The following is a 25,457-nucleotide window of genomic DNA, read 5'->3' as shown; positions in this document are numbered from 1 at the left end:
CAGCCTGTCCAGTGGATTTTTATTTTTATTTTATTTTATTTTTTAGCACTGTTGTTGTGCGTTACCTGTGCTGCTCCACAGCCTGTCTAGTGGATTTTTATTTTGTTTTAGCACTGTTGTTGTGCGTTACCTGTGCTGCTCCACAGCCTGTCTAGTGGATTTTTATTTTGTTTTAGCACTGTTGTTGTGCGTTACCTGTGCTGCTCCACAGCCTGTCTAGTGGATTTTTATTTTGTTTTAGCACTGTTGTTGTGCGTTACCTGTGCTGCTCCACAGCCTGTCTAGTGGATTTCTATTTTGTTTTAGCACTGTTGTCGTGCGTTACCTGTGCTGCTCCACAGCCTGTCTAGTGGATTTTTATTTTGTTTTAGCACTGTTGTCGTGCGTTGCCTGTGCTGCTCCACAGCCTGTCCAGTGGATTTTTATTTTTATTTATTTTATTTTTTAGCACTGTTGTTGTGCGTTACCTGTGCTGCTCCACAGCCTGTCCAGTGGATTTTTATTTTTATTTTATTTTATTTTTTAGCACTGTTGTTGTGCGTTACCTGTGCTGCTCCACAGCCTGTCTAGTGGATTTTTATTTTATTTTAGCACTGTTGTCGTGCGTTACCTGTGCTGCTCCACAGCCTGTCTAGTGGATTTTTATTTTGTTTTAGCACTGTTGTCGTGCGTTGCCTGTGCTGCTCCACAGCCTGTCCAGTGGATTTTTATTTTTATTTTATTTTATTTTTTAGCACTGTTGTTGTGCGTTACCTGTGCTGCTCCACAGCCTGTCTAGTGGATTTTTATTTTATTTTAGCACTGTTGTCGTGCGTTACCTGTGCTGCTCCACAGCCTGTCTAGTGTCGGATTCCCTGTTTGGGAATCCGCTAGCTTAGCGTAGCTACTAGCTCTTAGCCGTTTTAGCATGGCGGCTTCTCCTGTCTCTCCCGTACTTTTCTGCTCTGGGTGTGAAATGTTTAGTTATTCCTCGGCCTCTTTTAGCAGTAACGGTACATGTAATAAGTGCAGCTTATTCGTAGCTTTGGAGGCCAGGCTGGGCGAATTGGAGGCTCGGCTCCGCACCGTGGAAAATTCTACAGCTAGCCAGGCCCCTGTAGTCGGTGCGGACCAAGGTAGCTTAGCCGCCGTTAGTTCCCCCCTGGCAGACCCCGTGCAGTCGGGAAGGCAGGCTGACTGGGTGACTGTGAGGAGGAAGCGTAGCCCTAAACAGAAGCCCCGTGTACACCGTCAACCCGTTCACATCTCTAACCGTTTTTCCCCACTCGACGATACACTCGCCGAGGATCAAACTCTGGTTATTGGCGACTCTGTTTTGAGAAATGTGAAGTTAGCGACACCAGCAACCATTGTCAATTGTCTTCCGGGGGCCAGAGCAGGCGACATCGAAGGACATTTGAAATTGCTGGCTAAGGCTAAGCGTAAATTTGGTAAGATTGTAATTCACGTCGGCAGTAATGACACTCGGTTACGCCAATCGGAGGTCACTAAAATTAACATTGAATCGGTGTGTAACTTTGCAAAAACAATGTCGGACTCTGTTGTTTTCTCTGGGCCCCTCCCCAATCAGACCGGGAGTGACATGTTTAGCCGCATGTTCTCCTTGAATTGCTGGCTGTCTGAGTGGTGTCCAAAAAATGAGGTGGGCTTCATTGATAATTGGCAAAGCTTCTGGGGAAAACCTGGTCTTGTTAGGAGAGACGGCATCCATCCCACTTTAGAGGGAGCAGCTCTCATTTCTAGAAATCTGGCCAATTTTTTGGGATCCTCCAAACTGTGACTGTCTAGCGTTGGGACCAGGAGGCAGAGCTGTGGTCTTATACACCTCTCTGCAGCTTCTCTCCCCCTGCCATCCCCCTATTACCCCATCCCCGTAGAGACGGTGCCTGCTCCCAGACCACCAATAACTAGCAAAAATCTATTTAAGCATAAAAATTCAAAAAGAAAAAATAATATAGCACCTTCAATTGCACCACAGACTAAAACAGTTAAATGTGGTCTATTAAACATTAGGTCTCTTTCTTCTAAGTCCCTGTTGGTAAATGATATAATAATTGATCAACGTATTGATTTATTCTGCCTAACAGAAACTTGGTTACAGCAGGATGAATATGTTAGTTTAAATGAGTCAACACCCCCGAGTCACACTAACTGTCAGAATGCTCGTAGCACGGGCCGGGGCGGAGGATTAGCAGCAATCTTCCATTCCAGCTTATTAATTAATCAAAAACCTAGACAGAGCTTTAATTCATTTGAAAGCTTGTCTCTTAGTCTTGTCCATCCAAATTGGAAGTCCCAAAAACCAGTTTTATTTGTTATTATCTATCGTCCACCTGGTCGTTACTGTGAGTTTCTCTGTGAATTTTCAGACCTTTTGTCTGACTTAGTGCTTAGCTCAGATAAGATAATTATAGTGGGCGATTTTAACATCCACACAGATGCTGAAAATGACAGCCTCAACACTGCATTTAATCTATTATTAGACTCTATCGGCTTTGCTCGAAAAGTAAATGAGTCCACCCACCACTTTAATCATATTTTAGATCTTGTTCTGACTTATGGTATGGAAATAGAAGACTTAACAGTATTCCCTGAAAACTCCCTTTTGTCTGATCATTTTTTAATAACATTTACATTTACCCTGATGGACTACCCTGCAGTGGGGAATAAGTTTCATTACACTAGAAGTCTTTCAGAAAGCGCTGTAACTAGGTTTAAGGATATGATTCCTTCTTTATGTTCTCTAATGTCATATACCAACACAGAGCAGAGTAGCTACCTAAACTCTGTAAGGGAGTTAGAGTATCTTGTCAATAGTTTTACATCCTCATTGAAGACAACTTTGGATGCTGTAGCTCCTCTGAAAAAGAGAGCTTTAAATCAGAAGTGTCTGACTCCGTGGTATAACTCACAAACTCGTAGCTTAAAGCAGATAACCCGTAAGTTGGAGAGGAAATGGCGTCTCACTAATTTAGAAGATCTTCACTTAGCCTGGAAAAAGAGTTTGTTGCTCTATAAGAAAGCCCTTCGTGAAGCTAGGACATCTTTCTACTCATCACTAATTGAAGAAAATAAGAACAACCCCAGGTTTCTTTTCAGCACTGTAGCCAGGCTGACAAAGAGTCAGAGCTCTATTGAGCTGAGTATTCCATTAACTTTAACTAGTAATGACTTCATGACTTTCTTTGCTAACAAAATTTTGACTATTAGAGAAAAAATTACTCATAACCATCCCAAAGATGTATCGTTATCTTTGGCTGCTTTCAGTGATGCCGGTATTTGGTTAGACTCTTTCTCTCCGATTGTTCTGTCTGAGTTATTTTCATTAGTTACTTCATCCAAACCATCAACATGCTTATTAGACCCCATTCCTGCCAGGCTGCTCAAGGAAGTCCTACCATTATTTAATGCTTCAATCTTAAATATGATCAATCTATCTTTGTTAGTTGGTTATGTACCACAGGCCTTTAAGGTGGCAGTAATTAAACCATTACTTAAAAAGCCATCACTTGACCCAGCTATCTTAGCTAATTATAGGCCAATCTCCAACCTTCCTTTTCTCTCAAAGATTCTTGAGAGGGTAGTTGTAAAACAGCTAACTGATCACCTGCAGAGGAATGGTCTATTTGAAGAGTTTCAGTCAGGTTTTAGAATTCATCATAGTACAGAAACAGCATTAGTGAAGGTTACAAATGATCTTCTTATGGCTTTGGACAGTGGACTTATCTCTGTGCTTGTTCTGTTGGACCTCAGTGCTGCTTTTGATACTGTTGACCATAAAATTTTATTACAGAGATTAGAGCATGTCATAGGTATTAAAGGCATTGCGCTGCGGTGGTTTGAATCATATTTGTCTAATAGATTACAGTTTGTTCATGTAAATGGGGAATCTTCTTCACAGACTAAAGTTAATTATGGAGTTCCACAAGGTTCTGTGCTAGGACCAATTTTATTCACTTTATACATGCTTCCCTTGGGCAGTATTATTAGACGGTATTGCTTAAATTTTCATTGTTACGCAGATGATACCCAGCTTTATCTATCCATGAAGCCAGAGGATACGCACCAATTAGCTAAACTGCAGGATTGTCTTACAGACATAAAGACATGGATGACCTCTAATTTCCTGCTTTTAAACTCAGATAAAACTGAAGTTATTGTACTTGGCCCCACAAATCTTAGAAGCATGGTGTCTAACCAGATCGTTACTCTGGATGGCATTTCCCTGATCTCTAGTAATACTGTGAGAAATCTTGGAGTTATTTTTGATCAGGATATGTCATTCAAAGCGCATATTAAACAAATATGTAGGACTGCCTTTTTGCATTTACGCAATATCTCTAAAATCAGAAAGGTCTTGTCTCAGAGTGATGCTGAAAAACTAATTCATGCATTTGTTTCCTCTAGGCTGGACTATTGTAATTCATTATTATCAGGTTGTCCTAAAAGTTCCCTAAAAAGCCTTCAGTTGGTTCAGAATGCTGCAGCTAGAGTACTGACGGGGACTAGCAGGAGAGAGCATATCTCACCCGTGTTGGCCTCCCTTCATTGGCTTCCTGTTAATGCTAGAATAGAATTTAAAATTCTTCTTCTTACTTATAAGGTTTTGAATAATCAGGTCCCATCTTATCTTAGGGACCTCATAGTACCATATTACCCCATTAGAGCGCTTCGCTCTCAGACTGCGGGCTTACTTGTAGTTCCTAGGGTTTGTAAGAGTAGAATGGGAGGCAGAGCCTTCAGCTTTCAGGCTCCTCTCCTGTGGAACCAGCTCCCAATTCAGATCAGGGAGACAGATACCCTCTCTACTTTTAAGATTAGGCTTAAAACTTTCCTTTTCGCTAAGGCTTATAGTTAGGGCTGGATCGGGTGACCCTGGACCATCCCTTGGTTATGTTGCTTTAGACGTAGACTGTGTTTCATAATTATTGTATGGCCTTGCCTTGCAATGTGGAGCGCCTTGGGGCAACTGTTTGTTGTGATTTGGCGCTATACAAGAAAAAAGTTGATTGATTGAGTTGATCAGGAGAATCAAGCTCTTTTTTTGTGTAATCAACCCCTCAAGAAAATTATTAAAATAATATTGTTCAATTGAATCTTCAATTTTTTACAGTATTTCAAATATTTCAGTATTTTTCCAGAGACGAAAATGCTGCTCGGTCAAAGGCTTTGCCTTCATTATATTAGTTATATGCTGAAGATGTGTGATTAGTACAAATTATGGAAAAATGTTGGAGGGAGTGGGAGGAGAATTAGAATTTGGAGCCATGTGAACTGTAATCTGAGACTAAATGAATCCCCAACAGTTTGGTTTGTGGACAGCCTGGGCATCACGAAGGGCTGGTTCAGTCTTTTTGAGAGGTTTGCTGAACAAAAAGACAAAACCCAGACCCTGTGTGATGACCAGACTGACCACAGATACCAAACTGTTGTGGTTTTGTTTTCTCCCAGACCCCAAATTAAATAAAAATCACAGAAATCATGTAAATACTGGCTCCATTTCATACCGACACCTGTCAACTTTTGATGAGATCAGAGCTGTGACATCATCATTTTGGAATCAGGATTTGTAAAGCAAGCTGTGATTGGCTGGAAATCCACCTCTGAGAGCCACATGGCCAGAACAGACCAATCACAGTGCATTTAGCAAATTGAAAGCAACATTTTGGACATGTGATACAACTTGTGACACAACATGTGAGACAACTTGTGAGTGGTTGACACACACTTTTTCTTTTATATGATCAGAGATGGACAGCACTTCTGGAAGTAGCCGAGCGAGTCCAACAACCTCCACCCACCCGGCTCTGACTCCAGTTTCCTCCCATTCGTTCCTCATTTGTTTTGTTGTACATTTTTCGATTTTTGAGACATATTGCTTTAAGTTTTCTGTCTTGACGCTTTGATGTCTTCCTTGGTCTACCAGTATGTTTGCCTTTAACAACCTTCCCATGTTGTTTGTATTTGGTCATCAGTTTAGACACAGCTGACTGTGAACAACCAACATCTTTTGCAACATTGCGTGATGATTTACTCTCTTTTAAGAGTTTGATAATCCTCTCCTTTGTTTCAATTGACATCTCTCGTGTTGGAGCCATGATTCATGTCAGTCCACTTGGTGCAACAGCTCTCCAAGGTGTGTTCACTCCTTTTTAGATGCAGACTAACGAGCAGATCTGATATGATGCAGGTCTTAGTTTTGGGGATGAAAATTTACAGGGTGATTCCATATTTTTTTCCTCAGAATTGAGTGATTCCATATTTTTTTTTCCTCTGCTTGGTCTAAAAAAGTAACCGTTACTGACTGCCACAATCTTTTTTTCTTGATTTCTTATAGTGTTTCTTAAAGCCAGAAAGTTGCCATTTGAAATGACTTTAGTTTTGTGTCATGTCTGTGATCTGCTTTTTTTTCTACAAAATTAAACAACTGAATGAACATCCTCCGAGGCCGGTGATTCCATAATTTTTTGCCAGGGGTTGTATAATTGAGGAAATAAAAGCCCATGAAAGTTTGCGCATCAGACTTACAGGGTTGTTAAATAGTGCTGATGTCACATTTAACCTGAAATGAAAGTGAAAGTTGGTGAGTTTTATATAAGAGGCGGAGCAAAACTGCAAAGACAGGTTTTGGTGACAGTGAGTTTCACAGAAGAGCTGCAGTCGACTTTTGTCTTCACGAGGTTTAATTCTCCAGGTTTTACTCAACTCAGCAGAGTCTCTGTCAAACACAAACACTGGTGAGTACAGACGAGAACACAGTTAGGTCCAAATATATTGGAACTTTGATTGTTGTTTTAGTTGTGTGTCTCAGCGTGGTTAGAGATCAGACTGTCATGGACGACAACAAAAGAACCAAAAAGCAGAAAGGAATCACAATAGCAGAATAACAAAAGAAGTTTATTTAAAGCCAGTGTGTTTTCTATCTGTCACTATGTTAGGGTAAAAGCTGCTATTGATCATAACTATAAAATAAGAGAACTGATATCAATCAATCAATCAATTTTATTTATATAGCGCCAAATCACAACAAACAGTTGCCCCAAGGCGCTTTATATTGTAAGGCAAGGCCATACAATAATTACGTAAAAACCCCAACGGTCAAAACGACCCCCTGTGAGCAAGCACTTGGCGACAGTGGGAAGGAAAAACTCCCTTTTAACAGGAAGAAACCTCCAGCAGAACCAGGCTCAGGGAGGGGCAGTCTTCTGCTGGGACTGGTTGGGGCTGAGGGAGAGAACCAGGAAAAAGACATGCTGTGGAGGGGAGCAGAGATCAGTCACTAATGATTAAATGCAGAGTGGTGCATACAGAGCAAAAAGAGAAAGAAACACTCAGTGCATCATGGGAACCCCCCCAGCAGTCTATGTCTATAGCAGCATAACTAAGGGATGGTTCAGGGTCACCTGATCCAGCCCTAACTATAAGCTTTAGCAAAAAGGAAAGTTTTAAGCCTAATCTTAAAAGTAGAGAGGGTGTCTGTCTCCCTGATCTGAATTGGGAGCTGGTTCCAGAGGAGAGGAGCCTGAAAGCTGAAGGCTCTGCCTCCCATTCTACTCTTACAAACCCTAGGAACTACAAGTAAGCCTGCAGTCTGAGAGCGAAGCGCTCTATTGGGGTGATATGGTACTAAGAGGTCCCTAAGATAAGATGGGACCTGATTATTCAAAACCTTATAAGTAAGAAGAAGAATTTTAAATTCTATTCTAGAATTAACAGGAAGCCAATGAAGAGAGGCCAATATGGGTGAGATATGCTCTCTCCTTCTAGTCCCCGTTAGTACTCTAGCTGCAGCATTTTGAATTAACTGAAGGCTTTTCAGGGAACTTTTAGGACAACCTGATAATAATGAATTACAATAGTCCAGCCTAGAGGAAATAAATGCATGAATTAGTTTTTCAGCATCACTCTGAGACAAGACCTTTCTAATTTTAGAGATATTGCGCAAATGCAAAAAAGCAGTCCTACATATTTGTTTAATATGCGCATTGAATGACATATCCTGATCAAAAATGACTCCAAGATTTCTCACAGTATTACTAGAGGTCAGGGTAATGCCATCCAGAGTAAGGATCTGGTTAGACACCATGTTTCTAAGATTTGTGGGGCCAAGTACAATAACTTCAGTTTTATCTAAGTTTAAAAGCAGGAAATTAGAGGTCATCCATGTCTTTATGTCTGTAAGACAATCCTGCAGTTTAGCTAATTGGTGTGTGTCCTCTGGCTTCATGGATAGATAAAGCTGAGTATCATCTGCGTAACAATGAAAATTTAAGCAATTCTGTCTAATAATACTGCCTAAGGGAAGCATGTATAAAGTGAATAAAATTGGTCCTAGCACAGAACCTTGTGGAACTCCATAATTAACCTTAGTCTGTGAAGAAGATTCTCCATTTACATAAATTGTAATCTATTAGATAAATATGATTCAAACCACCGCAGCGCAGTGCCTTTAATACCTATGGCATGCTCTAATAATCTCTGTAATAAAATTTTATGGTCAACAGTATCAAAAGCAGCACTGAGGTCTAACAGAACAAGCACAGAGATGACTCCACTGTCTGAGGCCATAAGAAGATCATTTTTTAATGAGTAATTTTTTCTCTAATAGTTAAAATTTTATTAGCAAAGAAAGTCATGAAGTCATTACTAGTTAAAGTTAAAGGAATACTCGGCTCAATAGAGCTCTGAGTCTTTGTCAGCCTGGCTACAGTGCTGAAAAGAAACCTGGGGTTGTTCTTATTTTCTTCAATTAGTGACTTCTACTGTAATGAAACTTATTCCCCACTGCTGGGTAGTCCATCAGAGTAAATGTAAATGTTATTAAGAAATGATCAGACAGAAGGGGGTTTTCAGGGAATACTGTTAAGTCTTCAATTTCCATACCATAAGTCAGAACAAGATCTAAGGTATGATTAAAGTGGTGGGTGGACTCATTTACATTTTGAGCAAAGCCAATCGAGTCTAACAATAGATTAAATGCAGTGTTGAGGCTGTCATTCTCAGCATCTATGTGGATGTTAAAATCACCCACTATAATTATCTTATCTGAGCTAAGCACTAAGTCAGACAAAAGGTCCGAAAATTCACAGAGAAACTCACAGTAACGACCAGGTGCACGATAGATAACAACAAATGAAACTGTTTTTTGGGACTTCCAATTTGGATGGACAAGACTAAGAGACAAGCTTTCAAATGAATTAAAGCTCTGTCTGGGTTTTTGATTAATTAATAAGCTGGAATGGAAGATTGCTGCTAATCCTCCGCCTCAGCCCGTGCTACGAGCGTTCTGGCAGTTAGTGTGACTCGGGGGTGTTGACTCATTTAAACTAACATATTCATCCTGCTGTAACCAGGTTTCTGTAAGGCAGAATAAATCAATATGTTGATCAATTATTATATCATTTACTAACAGGGACTTAGAAGAGAGAGACCTAATGTTTAATAGACCACATTTAACTGTTTTAGTCTGTGGTGCAGTTGAAGGTGCTATATTATTTTTTCTTTTTGAATTTTTATGCTTAAATAGATTTTTGCTGGTTATTGGTGGTCTGGGAGCAGGCACCGTCTCTACGGGGATGGGGTAATGAGGGGATGGCAGGGGGAGAGAAGCTGCAGAGAGGTGTGTAAGACTACAACTCTGCTTCCTGGTCCCAACCCTGGATAGTCACGGTTTGGAGGATTTAAGAAAATTGGCCAGATTTCTAGAAATGAGAGCTGCTCCATCCAAAGTGGGATAGATGCCGTCTCTCCTAACAAGACCAGGTTTTCCCCAGAAGGTTTGCCAATTATCTATGAAGCCCACCTCATTTTTTGGACACCACTCAGACAGCCAGCAATTCAAGGAGAACATGCCATCCCAAAGACGTATCGTTATCTTTGGCTGCTTTCAGTGATGCCGGTATTTGGTTAGACTCATTCTCTCACATTGTTCTGTCTGAGTTATTTTCATTAGTTACTTCATCCAAACCATCAACATGTTTATTAGACCCCATTCCTACCAGGCTGCTCAAGGAAGCCCTACCATTATTTAATGCTTCGATCTTAAATATGATCAATCTATCTTTGTTAGTTGGCTATGTACCACAGGCTTTTAAGGTGGCAGTAATTAAACCATTACTTAAAAAGCCATCACTTGACCCAGCTATCTTAGCTAATTATAGGCCAATCTCCAACCTTCCTTTTCTCTCAAAAATTCTTGAAAGGATAGTTGTAAAACAGCTAACTGATCATCTGCAGAGGAATGGTCTATTTGAAGAGTTTCAGTCAGGTTTTAGAATTCATCATAGTACAGAAACAGCATTAGTGAAGGTTACAAATGATCTTCTTATGGCCTCGGACAGTGGACTCATCTCTGTGCTTGTTCTGTTAGACCTCAGTGCTGCTTTTGATACTGTTGACCATAAAATTTTATTACAGAGATTAGAGCATGCCATAGGTATTAAAGGCACTGCGCTGCGGTGGTTTGAATAATATTTGTCTAATAGATTACAATTTGTTCATGTACATGGGGAATCTTCTTCACAGACTAGGGTTAATTATGGAGTTCCACAAGGTTCTGTGCTAGGACCAATTTTATTCACTTTATACATGCTTCCCTTAGGTAGTATTATTAGACGGTATTGCTTAAATTTTCATTGTTACGCAGATGATACCCAGCTTTATCTATCCATGAAGCCAGAGGACAGTATTTCAATCAAACAACTTCAGTATTTTTCCAGAGATGAAAATGCTGCTCGGTCAAAGGCTTTGCCTTCATTATATTAGTTATATGCTGAAGATGTGTGATTAGTACAAATTATGGAAAAATGTTGGAGGGACTGGGAGGAGAATTAGAATTTGGAGCCATGTGAACTGGAATCTGAGACTAAATGAATCCCCAACAGTTTGGTTTGTGGACAGCCTGGGCATCACGAGGGGCTGGTTCAGTCTTTTTGAGAGGTTTGCTGAACAAAAAGACAAAACCCAGACCCCGTGTGATGACCAGACTGACCACAGATACCAAACTGTTGTGGTTTTGTTTTCTCCCAGACCCCAAATTAAATAAAAATCACAGAAATCATGTAAATACTGGCTCCATTTCATGCCAACACCTGTCAACTTTTGATGAGATCAGAGCTGTGACATCATCATTTTGGAATCAGGATTTGTAAAGCAAGCTGTGATTGGCTGGAAATCCACCTCTGAGAGCCACATGGCCAAAACAGACCAATCACAGTGCATTTAGCAAATTGAAAGCAACATTTTGGACATGTGATACAACTTAGAGAGACGGCATCCATCCCACTTTGGATGGAGCAGCTCTCATTTCTAGAAATCTGGCCAATTTTCTTAAATCCTCCAAACCGTGACTATCCAGGGTTGGGACCAGGAAGCAGAGTTGTAGTCTTACACACCTCTCTGCAGCTTCTCTCCCCCTGCCATCCCCTCATTACCCCATCCCCGTAGAGACGGTGCCTGCTCCCAGACCACCAATAACCAGCAAAAATCTATTTAAGCATAAAAATTCAAAAAGAAAAAATAATATAGCACCTTCAACTGCACCACAGACTAAAACAGTTAAATGTGGTCTATTAAACATTAGGTCTCTCTCTTCTAAGTCCCTGTTGGTAAATTATATAATAATTGATCAACATATTGATTTATTCTGCCTTACAGAAACCTGGTTACAGCAGGTTTCTGTAAGGCAGAAACCTGCTGTAACCAGTTATGAATATGTTAGTTTAAATGAGTCAACACCCCCGAGTCACACTAACTGTCAGAATGCTCGTAGCACGGGCCGGGGCGGAGGATTAGCAGCAATCTTCCATTCCAGCTTATTAATTAATCAAAAACCCAGACAGAGCTTTAATTCATTTGAAAGCTTGACTCTTTGTCTTGTCCATCCAAATTGGAAGTCCCAAAAACCAGTTTTATTTGTTATTATCTATCGTCCACCTGGTCGTTACTATGAGTTTCTCTGTGAATTTTCAGACCTTTTGTCTGACTTAGTGCTTAGCTCAGATAAGATAATTATAGTGGGCGATTTTAACATCCACACAGATGCTGAGAATGACAGCCTCAACACTGCATTTAATCTATTATTAGACTCTATTGGCTTTGCTCAAAAAGTAAATGAGTCCACCCACCACTTTAATCATATCTTAGATCTTGTTCTGACTTATGGTATGGAAATAGAAGACTTAACAGTATTCCCTGAAAACTCCCTTCTGTCTGATCATTTCTTAATAACATTTACATTTACTCTGATGGACTACCCAGCAGTGGGGAATAAGTTTCATTACACTAGAAGTCTTTCAGAAAGCGCTGTAACTAGGTTTAAGGATATGATTCCTTCTTTATGTTCTCTAATGCACTTAGCCTGGAAAAAGAGTCTGTTGCTCTATAAAAAAGCTCTCCGTAAAGCTAGGACATCTTTCTACTCATCACTAATTGAAGAAAATAAGAACAACCCCAGGTTTCTTTTCAGCACTGTAGCCAGGCTGACAAAGAGTCAGAGCTCTATTGAGCTGAGTATTCCATTAACTTTAACTAGTAATGACTTCATGACTTTCTTTGCTATCAAAATTTTAACTATTAGAGAAAAAATTACTCATAACCATCCCAAAGACGTATCGTTATCTTTGGCTGCTTTCAGTGATGCCGGTATTTGGTTAGACTCTTTCTCTCCGATTGTTCTGTCTGAGTTATTTTCATTAGTTACTTCATCCAAACCATCAACATGTTTATTAGACCCCATTCCTACCAGGCTGCTCAAGGAAGCCCTACCATTATTTAATGCTTCGATCTTAAATATGATCAATCTATCTTTGTTAGTTGGCTATGTACCACAGGCTTTTAAGGTGGCAGTAATTAAACCATTACTTAAAAAGCCATCACTTGACCCAGCTATCTTAGCTAATTATAGGCCAATCTCCAACCTTCCTTTTCTCTCAAAAATTCTTGAAAGGGTAGTTGTAAAACAGCTAACTGATCATCTGCAGAGGAATGGTCTATTTGAAGAGTTTCAGTCAGGTTTTAGAATTCATCATAGTACAGAAACAGCATTAGTGAAGGTTACAAATGATCTTCTTATGGCCTCGGACAGTGGTCTTATCTCTGTGCTTGTTCTGTTAGACCTCAGTGCTGCTTTTGATACTGTTGACCATAAAATTTTATTACAGAGATTAGAGCATGCCATAGGTATTAAAGGCACTGCGCTGCGGTGGTTTGAATCATATTTGTCTAATAGATTACAATTTGTTCATGTAAATGGGGAATCTTCTTCACAGACTAAAGTTAATTATGGAGTTCCACAAGGTTCTGTGCTAGGACCAATTTTATTCACTTTATACATGCTTCCCTTAGGCAGTATTATTAGACGGTATTGCTTAAATTTTCATTGTTACGTGTTGTGTGGGCCGCTGAAGAGGAGGTACTGCTGGCCCACCACCAACAGAGGGCGCCCTGCCTGGAGTGCGGGCTCCAGGCACCAGAGGGCGCTGCCGCATCATGGGAGTAGCCTGGGTGACAGCTGTCACCCATCACCAGACACAGCTGTTCTACTCAGCACCGAGGTATATCAGGAGGACGGCGTCTCCACCTCAGTGCCGAGATATCGCCTAAGACCAAGGTAGTATTCTCTGCAGTTATACATTGCATCATCAGCTAAGACTGTTAAAACCTTTTTCAGGACTGGTGACTGCTGAAAACCTCATTCTTTGGATAAGTACTCACCTTCCTGCTATACTTTGCCAAGAGGTGGAGGCGGCTTCTCCCCTCTCTGTTACTGGGTGCGTTCATCCACTCCTGTGTGTTGTTGCTCTCTCCTGCCAGCAGTACCGGATCCGACGAGCGGAGGCAGTGGCCACCTGGGAATTCGGGACTTGGCGGTTCCAGTATTTCCGGGGTTCGGTGGCAGAGGAGATCTGGGTGGTTCCGGTTCGACTGAGACAGACGTCTCCTACCTTCGAGCCTGCCCACACGACACCAGCGGATTCGACCCCAAATTGTGTTTGTTGTATTACTCGTGCTTGTTTCAGTAGTAAATCTTGTTATTTACTCTCTCCATTGTCCGTTCATTGCGCCCCCTGTTGTGGGTCCGTGTTCCTACACTTTCACAACAGTTACGCAGATGATACCCAGCTTTATCTATCCATGAAGCCAGAGGACACACACCAATTAGCTAAACTGCAGGATTGTCTTACAGACATAAAGACATGGATGACCTCTAATTTCCTGCTTTTAAACTCAGATAAAACTGAAGTTATTGTACTTGGCCCCACAAATCTTAGAAACATGGTGTCTAACCAGATCCTTACTGTGGATGGCATTACCCTGACCTCTAGTAATACTGTGAGAAATCTTGGAGTCATTTTTGATCAGGATGTGTCATTCAAAGCGCATATTAAACAAATATGTAGGACTGCTTTTTTGCATTTACGCAATATCTCTAAAATCAGAAAGGTCTTGTCTCAGAGTGATGCTGAAAAACTAATTCATGCATTTATTTCCTCTAGGCTGGACTATTGTAATTCATTATTATCAGGTTGTCCTAAAAGTTCCCTAAAAAGCCTTCAGTTAATTCAAAATGCTGCAGCTAGAGTACTGACGGGGACTAGAAGGAGAGAGCATATCTCACCCATATTGGCCTCTCTTCATTGGCTTCCTGTTAATTCTAGAATAGAATTTAAAATTCTTCTTCTTACTTATAAGGTTTTGAATAATCAGGTCCCATCTTATCTTAGGGACCTCGTAGTACCATATCACCCCAATAGAGCGCTTCGCTCTCAGACTGCAGGCTTACTTGTAGTTCCTAGGGTTTGTAAGAGTAGAATGGGAGGCAGAGCCTTCAGCTTTCAGGCTCCTGTCCTGTGGAACCAGCTCCCAATTGAGATCAGGGAGACAGACACCCTCTCTACTTTTAAGATTAGGCTTAAAACTTTCCTTTTTGCTAAAGCTTATAGTTAGGGCTGGATCAGGTGACCCTGAACCATCCCTTAGTTATGCTGCTATAGACGTAGACTGCTGGGGGGTTCCCATGATGCACTGTTTCTTTCTCTTTTTGCTCTGTATGCACCACTCTGCATTTAATCATTAGTGATCGATCTCTGCTCCCCTCCACAGCATGTCTTTTTCCTGGTTCTCTCCCTCAGCCCCAACCAGTTCCAGCAGAAGACTGCCCCTCCCTGAGCCTGGTTCTGCTGGAGGTATCTTCCTGTTAAAAGGGAGTTTTTCCTTCCCACTGGAGCCAAGTGCTTGCTCACAGGGGGTCGTTTTTGACCGTTGGGGTTTTACATAATTATTGTATGGCCTTGCCTTACAATATAAAGCGCCTTGGGGCAACTGTTTGTTGTGATTTGGCGCTATATAAAAAAATTGATTGATTGATTGATTGATTGATTGATTGATTGATAGTAATACTGTGAGAAATCTTGGAGTCATTTTTGATCAGGATATGTCATTCAAAGCGCATATTAAACAAATATGTAGGACTGCTTTTTTGCATTTACGCAATATCTCTAAAATCAGAAACGTCTTGTCTCAGAGTGATGCTGAAAAACTAATTCATGCATTTATTTCCTCTAGGCTGGACTATTGTAATTCATTATTATCAGGTTGTCCTAAAACTTCCCTAAAAAGCCTTCAGTTAATTCAAAATGCTGCAGCTAGAGTACTGACGGGGACTAGAAGGAGAGAGCATATGTCACCCATATTGGCCTCTCTTCATTGGCTTCCTGTTAACTCTAGAATAGAATTTAAAATTCTTCTTCTTACTTACAAGGTTTTGAATAATCAGGTCCCATCTTATCTTAGGGACCTCGTAGTACCATATCACCCCAATAGAGCACTTCGCTCTCAGACTGCAGGCTTACTTGTAGTTCCTAGGGTTTGTAAGAGTAGAATGGGAGGCAGAGCCTTCAGCTTTCAGGCTCCTCTCCTGTGGAACCAGCTCCCAATTCAGATCAGGGAGACAGACACCCTCTCTACTTTTAAGATTAGGCTTAAAACTTTCCTTTTTGCTAAAGCTTATAGTTAGGGCTGGATCAGGTGACCCTGAACCATCCCTTAGTTATGCTGCTATAGACGTAGACTGCTGGGGGGTTCCCATGATGCACTGTTTCTTTCTCTTTTTGCTCTGTATGCACCACTCTGCATTTAATCATTAGTGATCGATCTCTGCTCCCCTCCACAGCATGTCTTTTTCCTGGTTCTCTCCCTCAGCCCCAACCAGTCCCAGCAGAAGACTGCCCCTCCCTGAGCCTGGTTCTGCTGGAGGTTTCTTCCTGTTAAAAGGGAGTTTTTCCTTCCCACTGTCGCCAAGTGCTTGCTCACAGGGGGTCGTTTTGACCGTTGGGGTTTTACATAATTATTGTATGGCCTTGCCTTACAATATAAAGCTCCTTGGGGCAACTGTTTGTCGTGATTTGGTGCTATATAAAAAAAAATTGATTGATTGATTGATGCGGCTAAATATGTCACTCCCGGTCCGGGAGTGACATGTTTAGCGTTTAGGTAGCGTGGAGTAGAGTCGGTACCCTGCAGTGGAAAAGAGCCAATAGATTGGTGACGTGTCCGTGTCATCTATCACCTCACAGTGTAGAATGTTAGCTTTAATTTGAGGATTTACATGCAAGATGAGTGAACACTTTAGGAAGTGAACCCAAAATACTGTAAACTTAACTGTTGATCCATTTCATATTCAGGTATAATTTCCTCAACATTTTGTTGTCAAGTCAGAGATTAAAGGTCTGGAGTTGTTCATGTTCTTTGGAATACAGTGGAATCAAAAGTGATACAAACCCATAAAATATTGAATAAACAGGAAGTGAAACATTTGGTTGATTTTACATGACTTGAAAAAAAAAAAACCCCACTGAAACTAAACGAGGAGCAAAATGAATCTTAAACAGAGAAGTTTCAGATCATTTTGCTGAATTCACAGATTTTTTTTTAAAGTCATATCTCACTGGACTGTGACAGGCTGCAAACGGAATCCGTGAGGTAATTCATGATGTTCGCAGCCGTTCTCCATCCCCTCACCTGAGTCACAGGACGGCGCTAGAGTGTTGCTTGATTTTTGAACAGACCAAAACATTTACAGGACAAACTTCCTCATCAGATGTGCGTCTTGTCCCCCTCTACACATAGTCTCTTCTACTCAGAAAGTACGCAACATGTGGCGGGTTGACACACACTTTTGCTTTTATATGATCACAGAGGAACAGCACTTCTGGAAGCACCCCAGCGAGTCCAACAGCCACCCGGCTCTGCAGCCGGGCCAGCAGCAACCCGTGGTGCACGCACACAGCGGACAGTCAGCCGTCATGCACATATGTGTCAGGAGGATGAATTCAATGAGATTCCACATGAAAAACATGTTGCCTGTTCACCTGTTTGGCACCATTTTTTTTGTCTCCGCCTCCTCTCCATCAGTCGCAGCCCAGTGAGATACGACCCTACGTACTGAATGATGCATCAGTAAAGGACAGAGAGCTTCATGAACACGTTAGTTTAGATGTACGTAGTTTTAACTCGTCACTTTCACTGTGAGACACAAAAATATGATGATACATGACAACTGGAATTTTAAATAAAGTCTGACAATTTTTATTTTTTTCAAAATCTTTACAAGAATCATGATTTATGATATTAAACCGAAAATCAACAACAATCTTATTCCAGTTTTGTTTCTAACGTTGTGTTCTCAGGGTGTGGACATGTCTGCTGCCAGCTGTCTGCTTTCTGAAGATCAGTTCTTGTGCTCCATCTGTTTGGATGTTTTCACCAATCCAGTTACTACATCATGTGGACACAACTTCTGTAAAAAGTGCATCACTGAACACTGGGACATTAACGTTCCTTGTCAATGTCCCAACTGTAAAAAGGTTTTTGACACAAGACCTGAGCTGAAGGTCAATATTTTCATCTCTGAGATGGTTGATCAGTTCAAACAGAAAGTCAGCAGCAGCTCAGAGCAACGATCTGCTGAACCAGGAGAAGTTCTCTGTGACATCTGTCCTGAAGCCAAACTGAAGGCCCTGAAGTCCTGCCTGGTGTGTCTGATGTCCTACTGTGAGACTCACCTGGACCCTCATCTGACAAGGTCAGGTCTGAAGAGACATCAGTTGATCGACCCTGTGGAGAACCTGGAAGGCAGAATGTGTGAAAAACACAACAAACTGCTGGAGCTGTTCTGCAAGAATGACCAGATGTGTGTCTGCATACTTTGTACATTTGAAGAGCACAAGTCACATGTTGTTCCTCTGAAAGCAGAATATGAAGGAAAGAAGACTGAGCTGAGGAAGACAGAAGCTGAAATTCATGAGATGATTCAGAAGAGACGACTGAAGATTCAGGAGATCAAACAGTCAGTCGAGCTCAGTCAGAAAAATGCAGACAAAGAGAAATCAGCTGGTGTTCAGATCTTCACTGCTCTGATGGAGTCTGTTCATAGAGGTCTGAACGAGCTCCTCGAGACCATCGAGGAGAAGCAGAAGAGGACAGAGGTCCAGGCTGAAGGCTTCATCACAGAGCTGGAACATGAAATCTCTGAGCTGCAGAAGAGGAGCTCTGAGGTGGAGCAGCTCTCACAGTCTGAAGACCACCTCCACCTCCTCCAAGGCTTCCAGTCCCTGAGCCCTGCTCCACCCACCAAGGACTGGACTGAGGTCAGAGTCCATCCACCGTCATATGAGGGGAGTGTGGTGAGAGCTGTGAGTCAGCTGGAGGAGACCATCAGAAAAGACATGAAGAAAGTGAGTGAAGCTGAACTGAAGAGGGTCCAGCAGTATGCAGTGGATGTGACTCTGGATCCTGATACAGCAAATCCTTACCTCATCCTGTCTGATGATGGAAAACAAGTAAAAACTGGTGATAAATGGAAGAATCTCTCAGACAACCCAGAGAGAAATTCATATCATGGGTGTGTTTTATCAAAACAGAGTTTCTCTGCAGGAAGATTTTATTTTGAGGTTCAGGTTAAAGGGAAGACTAAGTGGACTTTAGGAGTGGCCAGAGAGTCTGTCAACAGGAAAAAAGAATTCACACTATGTCCTAAGGATGGTTACTGGACAATAAGGTTGAGGAATGAAAATGAGTATGAAGCTCTTACTGGCTCTTCAGTCCGTCTCTCTGTGAGGTCTCAGCCTGAGAAGGTCGGGGTGTTTGTGGATTATGAGGAGGGTCTGATCTCCTTTTATGATGTTGATGCTGCAGATCTTCTTTACTCCTTTACTGGCTGCTCCTTCAATCAGAAAATCTACCCATTTTTTAGTCCTCATCCAAATCATGGTGGTAAAACCTCCGCCCCTCTGATTATCTGTCCTCTCAATCACACTGAATAAAATCAACATTTGAATTTGTGTTCTAAAAAACATGTTATTGAATGCAAAACTATATTTTTAGTATCATTGCGCTGTGTACTCACTTTATGAATCATATATTTTTGTCTGTTTGTTTTAATTGTTATTGTTTTTGTTATTAGAACTAAAATCAGTCAAATCTGTTCTTATGTACTTTTTACAGTTAAATATGTTTGGGGACGGCAGCACGGTGTCTTAGAGGTTAGCACTGTTGCCTGACAGTTCTCCCCCTGTCTGTGTGGGTTCTCTCTGGCTGCTCCTGCTTCCTCCCACATCCAAACACATGCAGGTTACAGTTGGTGGATCAGAAACATTAAATTGTTTGTTGGTGTGAATGTGTTTGTTTGTCTGTTTGTGACTCTGTGACAGACTGGCGTCCTGTCCAGGTTGTACCCGCCTCACACCCTCTGACTCCTGGGACCCGATCTTTGATAAGCGGTTGAAGATGAGTGTGTGTGTGTTTGGGGATTCATGTTAAACACAATCATGTAAAGACACTGTCAGTTTCTGTAAATCTAAAAATGCTGATAAAACATGAAACAATAATAACTGATAATAATAATGAATTAAAAATATTGATCTATGACAGTGAGTTTCTCTTATTGTGTTTTTGAAATTGTTTCTTAAACATACTTTTAAATGGTCCTTAAAATGTCAGTTTGAGGTCAGACAGTGAGCTGACCTTTGACCTGACTAAAGAATTGTTGTTGGTTTTGATCCACCTGCACAGCAAGAGGCGGAGCAACACGACAAAGACAGATTTTCAGCGTCACATTTCTGTCAGCACTTTTTAACCACTTTGTAAATCTGATGTGGAAATTCTGCAAACATCCACATTATACGAGGGTAGGCTGAAAAGTTCTAAGGCTCCCCATGAAGGAGTAATGCATTAACTGCATTATAGTGAGCCTTAGAACTTTTCAGCCTACCCTCGTATATTAAAAGGATTTTCAACCACAGGACATTCTGGAGGGGGGGGTAAGTATTTGAAAAAAAATCTGTGTCTTATATATTTGAGGAAATAAAAGCCCATGAAAGTTTGACCATCAGACTTACAAGGTTGTTAAATCGTGCGAACGTCACATTTCACCTGAAATGAAAGTGACGGTGAGTTTCACATAAGAGGTGGAGCAAAACTGCAAAGACAGGTTTTGTTGAGGAGTTGGTGAGTTTCACAGAAGAGCTGCAGTCGACTTTAGTTTGTCTTTACGAGTTTTAATTCTCCAGGTTTTACTCAACAACTCAGCAGAGTCTCTGTCAAACACAAACACTGGTGAGTACAGACGAGAACACAGTTAGGTCCAAATATATTGGAACTTTGATTGTTGTTTTAGTTGTGTGTCTCAGCGTGGTTAGAGATCAGACTGTTATGGACGACAACAAAAAAACCGAAATGTAAAAATGAATCACAATAGCAGTATAACAAAAGAAAATTGCAATTTATTTTCAGCTCGTGTGTTTTCTATCTGTCACTATGTGACAGTAAAAGCTGCTATTAATCATAACTATTAAAAAGGGAAAACTAAAATATTATCATGTTAAAGTCTCTTTATTTAGGGGAAGCCGGGGCCCAGTGGATCAGAAATGTTGTTTTGTGGCAGCATAAACACATTATGCATATTTTTAGGTCATTCTGTTGTGGATTTAATACAGCAAGTTATTGTTTATAAGGCTGTGTTATTATGCCTTCTCGTAAGTTACAGGTGTTTAAAATCGATTTAAAATTTTTGATTCACTGTGCCCAGGACACTAATTCACAGGGCACAGTGAATCAACTTAGAATATCATGAAAAACACATGCATATAAAGATTTCTTCAAAATTATTAAATATTTGCTGATGCATATATACAAACTATAATACAGCAAACCAGCTATGTAATGTGAGTGTCTTATAGTGATATATGTCCTTTAGAAACTATTATAAATACAACTGCCATACGTTCTGTTCAAATGTGAAAACAGTTGTTTATATGCAAGGGCACAATTTAGAACTAGAGATTTGGGGGGGACAAAGTGTGAGGCCCGCAGGGCCAAAGACCATAGGCCGGGGATCGAGGGTGCAATTTAGAACTCGCAACTGGGGGGGACAAAGGGGGACCCTGTGAGGCCCACAGGGTCGAAGCCCATAGGCCGGGGATCTGGGGGCTGCTTTAGGATCACAGAAGCCAACGGTTTCTAGATAAGCTCAGTTTCACTCTGAGCATCCAGAACAGTAATTTGAATGTTTTGAGAAGATCATAAAGTGGACACCATTTGACTTATGCAATTTGAAACTGTGGATATAAGTACTTTATTCTGAGAATAGCCAGCACTGATTTTATTAACATCATGGTGTAAATAAGGTATCACCACATGTGTAGAACTCAAAAAGAATGATAGGTTGCGTTTTCATTTAAAAAAAACAACTGCAATGTGGTAAAATGTATTCATAAATATGAAAGAACAGGCTCTTAATAATTATTAACTATCGCATATTGTATTTTTTTTCTCAAGATTTGTTTTTGCATAAGTTTGAAAAACAACAGATCATAAGTTTAGGATAAATTACTTATCATGAATTTAATTTTCGAAGTGGCACTAATGACACCATTCATACTGAACATAATGTTATGTGTCGACGCGGGTTGAGGAGCGGACCTGCGTCTGACGGAACCCAGCGCTAAAATAACCAGAAAGCGGTTCCAATAACAAAAACAATTTATTTTTTAACCCTCTGGTGCATAATAAAGTGTAGAAAATAAAACAGCATCATTCTGGTGGAGTGAAGGCTAGCACGCTCTCCAGCGCCCAAAAGGATCGAAGCCCGGCGCTTCTGGACTCACTGTTACCGCCAAACACCCCCCAGGTGGACACGACAAACCGACTCTCTGCGAAGGATAGAAGAGGTGAGGTAAGTCAGCAGTTACAACTAATATCCTCCAAAAGACACACACCATCAGAAACACATTCAGGTCTGTATTTTAAGCTTTATGCAAATGAGCAGCTTCTCACAACAGGTGGAGGATCACTTGTCCGCACGCCACAGCAGTGAGAAGCAAGCTGCACAATTCTCATCACAATTCAAATATACTGCGTAACAAAATACCAAGTTACTATCAACAAGTAGTCAAACAATTAATCACCTCTGATGTGTGCTGACAGCATGTGTCCCTCACCCTTCCTGCTTCACAGGCTCGATGTGTCAAACCCAGGCGCGGTCCTCAGCGTCTCACAAACGAACATCACAAGGTCAAATTCCCGGCAATTCTGCTCGAATCGCACATGGCCGAAATGCACAACGCCATCTAATCATCCGCTTCAGCTGAAAGTCTTCAAGGTTGCATGTGAGCACCATCCACAGGTGCTGCACATGATGTTGATGAGGGTGTGAGCACCATCCACAGGTGCTGCACATGATGTTGATGAGGGTGAAGGACTCTTCAGCCAGCACCTTCTCCACAGACAAATCAGTTTTCATACCACCTGGAGAGCAAAGAAAAGAAAAGAACACCAAAATGTCCAGCCACACCCCCCAACACACAACACATAATTTCGCTTGCATAACATGATTCTGGAGATCAAGCAATAATTGCAGATGGGCTTTCTGAGGTCCTAGATAGCTTTTCTGATTTCCTTTTCTAACTTTCAGAATTTAGTAAATTTGCGTGTGGTCCATCGATACTTATGTGTAGACACTAGTCCCTAGAGGCAACTATTTTTGGTTTCAAATCTGGGCAAATGCAGTCCGAATGTGACAAACAAGAAACAGGTGTTGTAAACAAGTCAATGCTGCTAAAATACAAACTTGCAGAAACAAAGATACTATTCTGACATGGTTTTGCACATAAGACTGACATGGTTTGCACATAAGACTGGTATAGCATGTTTCAAGTACACATATATATGTCAGAAGGTGGGGGGACATGCCATATTCTGTCCCTGGTTGACATGTCCCCCCCATCCCCCACCAAATTGCACCCATGTTTATATATACAAATTATCAACTGTCATAATTTCTGTTCAAATGTGAAAACAGTTGTTTATATATACAAATTATAGAAATAATTCATGGAAAAATAAATGTATAAGCTTCAACAAGTAATATTTGTCGTCTTGATACTGGGGCTTAGTAAATCACTTTCTAGACTGATTCACTGTGCCCCCGGTGTAAGTGACACACATGAATCATGTTATCAAATAACTGATAGTCTGGAGAAAACATAACACATGCTCATCATCAGTTGGACGGGGTAGTCTTCGAACTAATAACAATTTTTGTGCCACCTTTCCTCTGTTGTGAGAAATAAATACAAAGACACTGACATCCACAAAATTTACTTTTGACAGAAAAAACTAACTTCACTTGCCACTTAGTTTTACCCTTAATGTATCCAAAAAACAAAACACTGATTTATAAGGGGGTGTCTTTATGCAAAAAATATGGCATAACTGCTGCAAATATATATGAAGTTTTGCAGATACAGCTACTGATTCACTGTGCCCCGGTTCCCCTATAATGTTTTTTTTCTTACATTGTCTTTCACATAAATGATGTTGCAGCTCTTTGTCTGGGACTTCTTGGATTAACCTTTTCCCTCCTCACCTTGGATGCCCTTTTTCTTTTAACCTGCAGGGGTTCTTCTTTTTCTTCACCACTTTTTGACTATGACTTTTTCATTTGTTCCCTTTGCTTTGCCAGTTCTTCATTTTCTTCAGCTGGTAATATTTTCCTCCTTTTTGTGCTCTGCAAACTTTCCTTTGATTTTTCTTTTAATGTACCGTGTGTTTCCTTGTCATTTTGAAAGTTTAAATAAAGTAAAAAAAAATTTAAAGTACATGTACATACATAAAAAATGGAGGGAGAATTTAGGAGTGGCAGAAAAAACATTTTTGATGATATACAATATGTAAAAACTGGACATATTTTATAGTGGAACACTCTTTAAAGGAACTCATCATTTTTACCTCATAATAGCACTTCATCAGTCACTGCATCAAAGTCACTGATCAAAATCACTGATCACATGTCTTTTGTCTGCATCAACAAACAACTTATAAAATTAAAATGAGATAGAATCATAAAAAAATAGACAGGGTAGAGTGTAGTGTGGTTATGTAAGTGGAGAGAATAGTGTATAAGCTGGTGAGAGTACTGTGGAACAAGTAGTGTGCAATTAATTCAAAAATGTGTCTGTCTGCAGTGAAAGTGTGGAACTTGTTCATACAATCACTCATCTCAGCAGAAACATTCAAGTTACAAATACTGAAGATTGTGATATTAAAACAGAAAATCAAAATATGTCATTCAAATGGAATATATTTTATTCTGTAATTTATTAATAATAAGACTTTTCAATGCCAGATTTTATTTTTGGTTTTAAGCCGCTCTCACACAGAAGGCGTGGGCACAGCGTTTAAAGGTGCGTGTAACATTTTATTCTCTCCTGCTGTTGTGTTGCCTCTTGTCCAGGTCGTCATTGTAAATGAGAAAGTGTTCTCAATTGACTTACCTGGTAAAACATTGAATAAATAAATAAATAAATAAATAAAACATCCCAGGAAACACAAAACGGATCCAAAATGTTTTGCTTTGGTTTTACAAAGGTTTCATCTACAAAATGCATTAGATGCTTCCCAGATGTGTTGAAACAGTCTTTTTGTTTCATATCAGGGCAGAGAAGGATTTATTTGAATTTAAAAAAATAATAATAAAAAAATTTAAGTCATGAAGTGAAATTGAAAAATGATTAATTTCTATATATTTGAACATATTGTCACTGGCATCTAGAGCAAAATAATATTAATACAGAAATACAGCTTCTGCTGATTGGCTAACTGCATCCTGACTGGCTGCATCCTGATTGGCTGGCCACATCAGTTATACAGTGTCAAACTTAAGGGTCCCTTCACACATAGTCCGAATTTGGTCGATTTGCACATAAAGTGCACATGAAGCAGGAATCGTGTGCAAAATGTGAAAAATCCTAGCTGCTTCCAACGCCTCGTACACATGTTGCTACAACTATTTGCACACACCAGCAGTTCAAAGACAGAGTGTGCGCTGTGCAAGCCCATCGAACCCTCTCGCAGCAGGTGTCAGCCAAATTCTGGCTGACGCGCACAAACATCTAACACCG

At 40.6% G+C, this 25,457-nt stretch overlaps 4 protein-coding genes across 7 annotated transcripts in view; 3 read left to right on the top strand and 1 right to left on the bottom strand.

Moving 5' to 3' along the window:
- Positions 1 to 19,901, top strand: part of LOC117529702 (E3 ubiquitin-protein ligase TRIM39-like) — a 33,415-nt gene extending 13,514 nt beyond the window's left edge. For 2 of the 4 annotated variants that reach the window (XM_034192554.1, XM_034192551.1), the window contains exon 2: positions 17,688 to 19,901. In XM_034192554.1, coding sequence (XP_034048445.1) covers positions 17,697 to 19,322 — 1,626 coding nt within the window. In that variant the 5' untranslated portion in view covers positions 17,688 to 17,696 and the 3' untranslated portion in view covers positions 19,323 to 19,901. Of the gene's footprint in view, positions 1 to 6,612; positions 6,738 to 17,480; positions 17,497 to 17,687 lie in introns of those variants that run through there. The other 2 variants (XM_034192552.1, XM_034192555.1) reach the window with 2 other exon arrangements.
- Positions 3,962 to 4,858, top strand: LOC117529704 (the record flags this gene model as incomplete). Its single annotated transcript, XM_034192557.1, has 1 exon — positions 3,962 to 4,858. A coding segment is annotated over one exon (897 nt), but the record flags the coding sequence as incomplete, so codon positions are not given.
- On the bottom strand, positions 7,415 to 8,311 carry LOC117529703 (the record flags this gene model as incomplete). The annotated part of the gene is made up of 1 exon (XM_034192556.1): positions 7,415 to 8,311. A coding segment is annotated over one exon (897 nt), but the record flags the coding sequence as incomplete, so codon positions are not given.
- LOC117530081 lies at positions 13,329 to 14,946 on the top strand (the record flags this gene model as incomplete). Its single annotated transcript, XM_034193016.1, has 2 exons — positions 13,329 to 13,379; positions 14,119 to 14,946. Coding segments are annotated over 2 exons (879 nt in total), but the record flags the coding sequence as incomplete, so codon positions are not given.
- Positions 19,902 to 25,457: the final 5,556 nt, after the last annotated feature.

This window comes from Thalassophryne amazonica, chromosome 17 (assembly GCF_902500255.1).
Source record: "Thalassophryne amazonica chromosome 17, fThaAma1.1, whole genome shotgun sequence".
Lineage (NCBI taxonomy): Eukaryota > Metazoa > Chordata > Actinopteri > Batrachoidiformes > Batrachoididae > Thalassophryne > Thalassophryne amazonica.
This window is presented reverse-complemented; position numbering and strand designations above follow the sequence as displayed.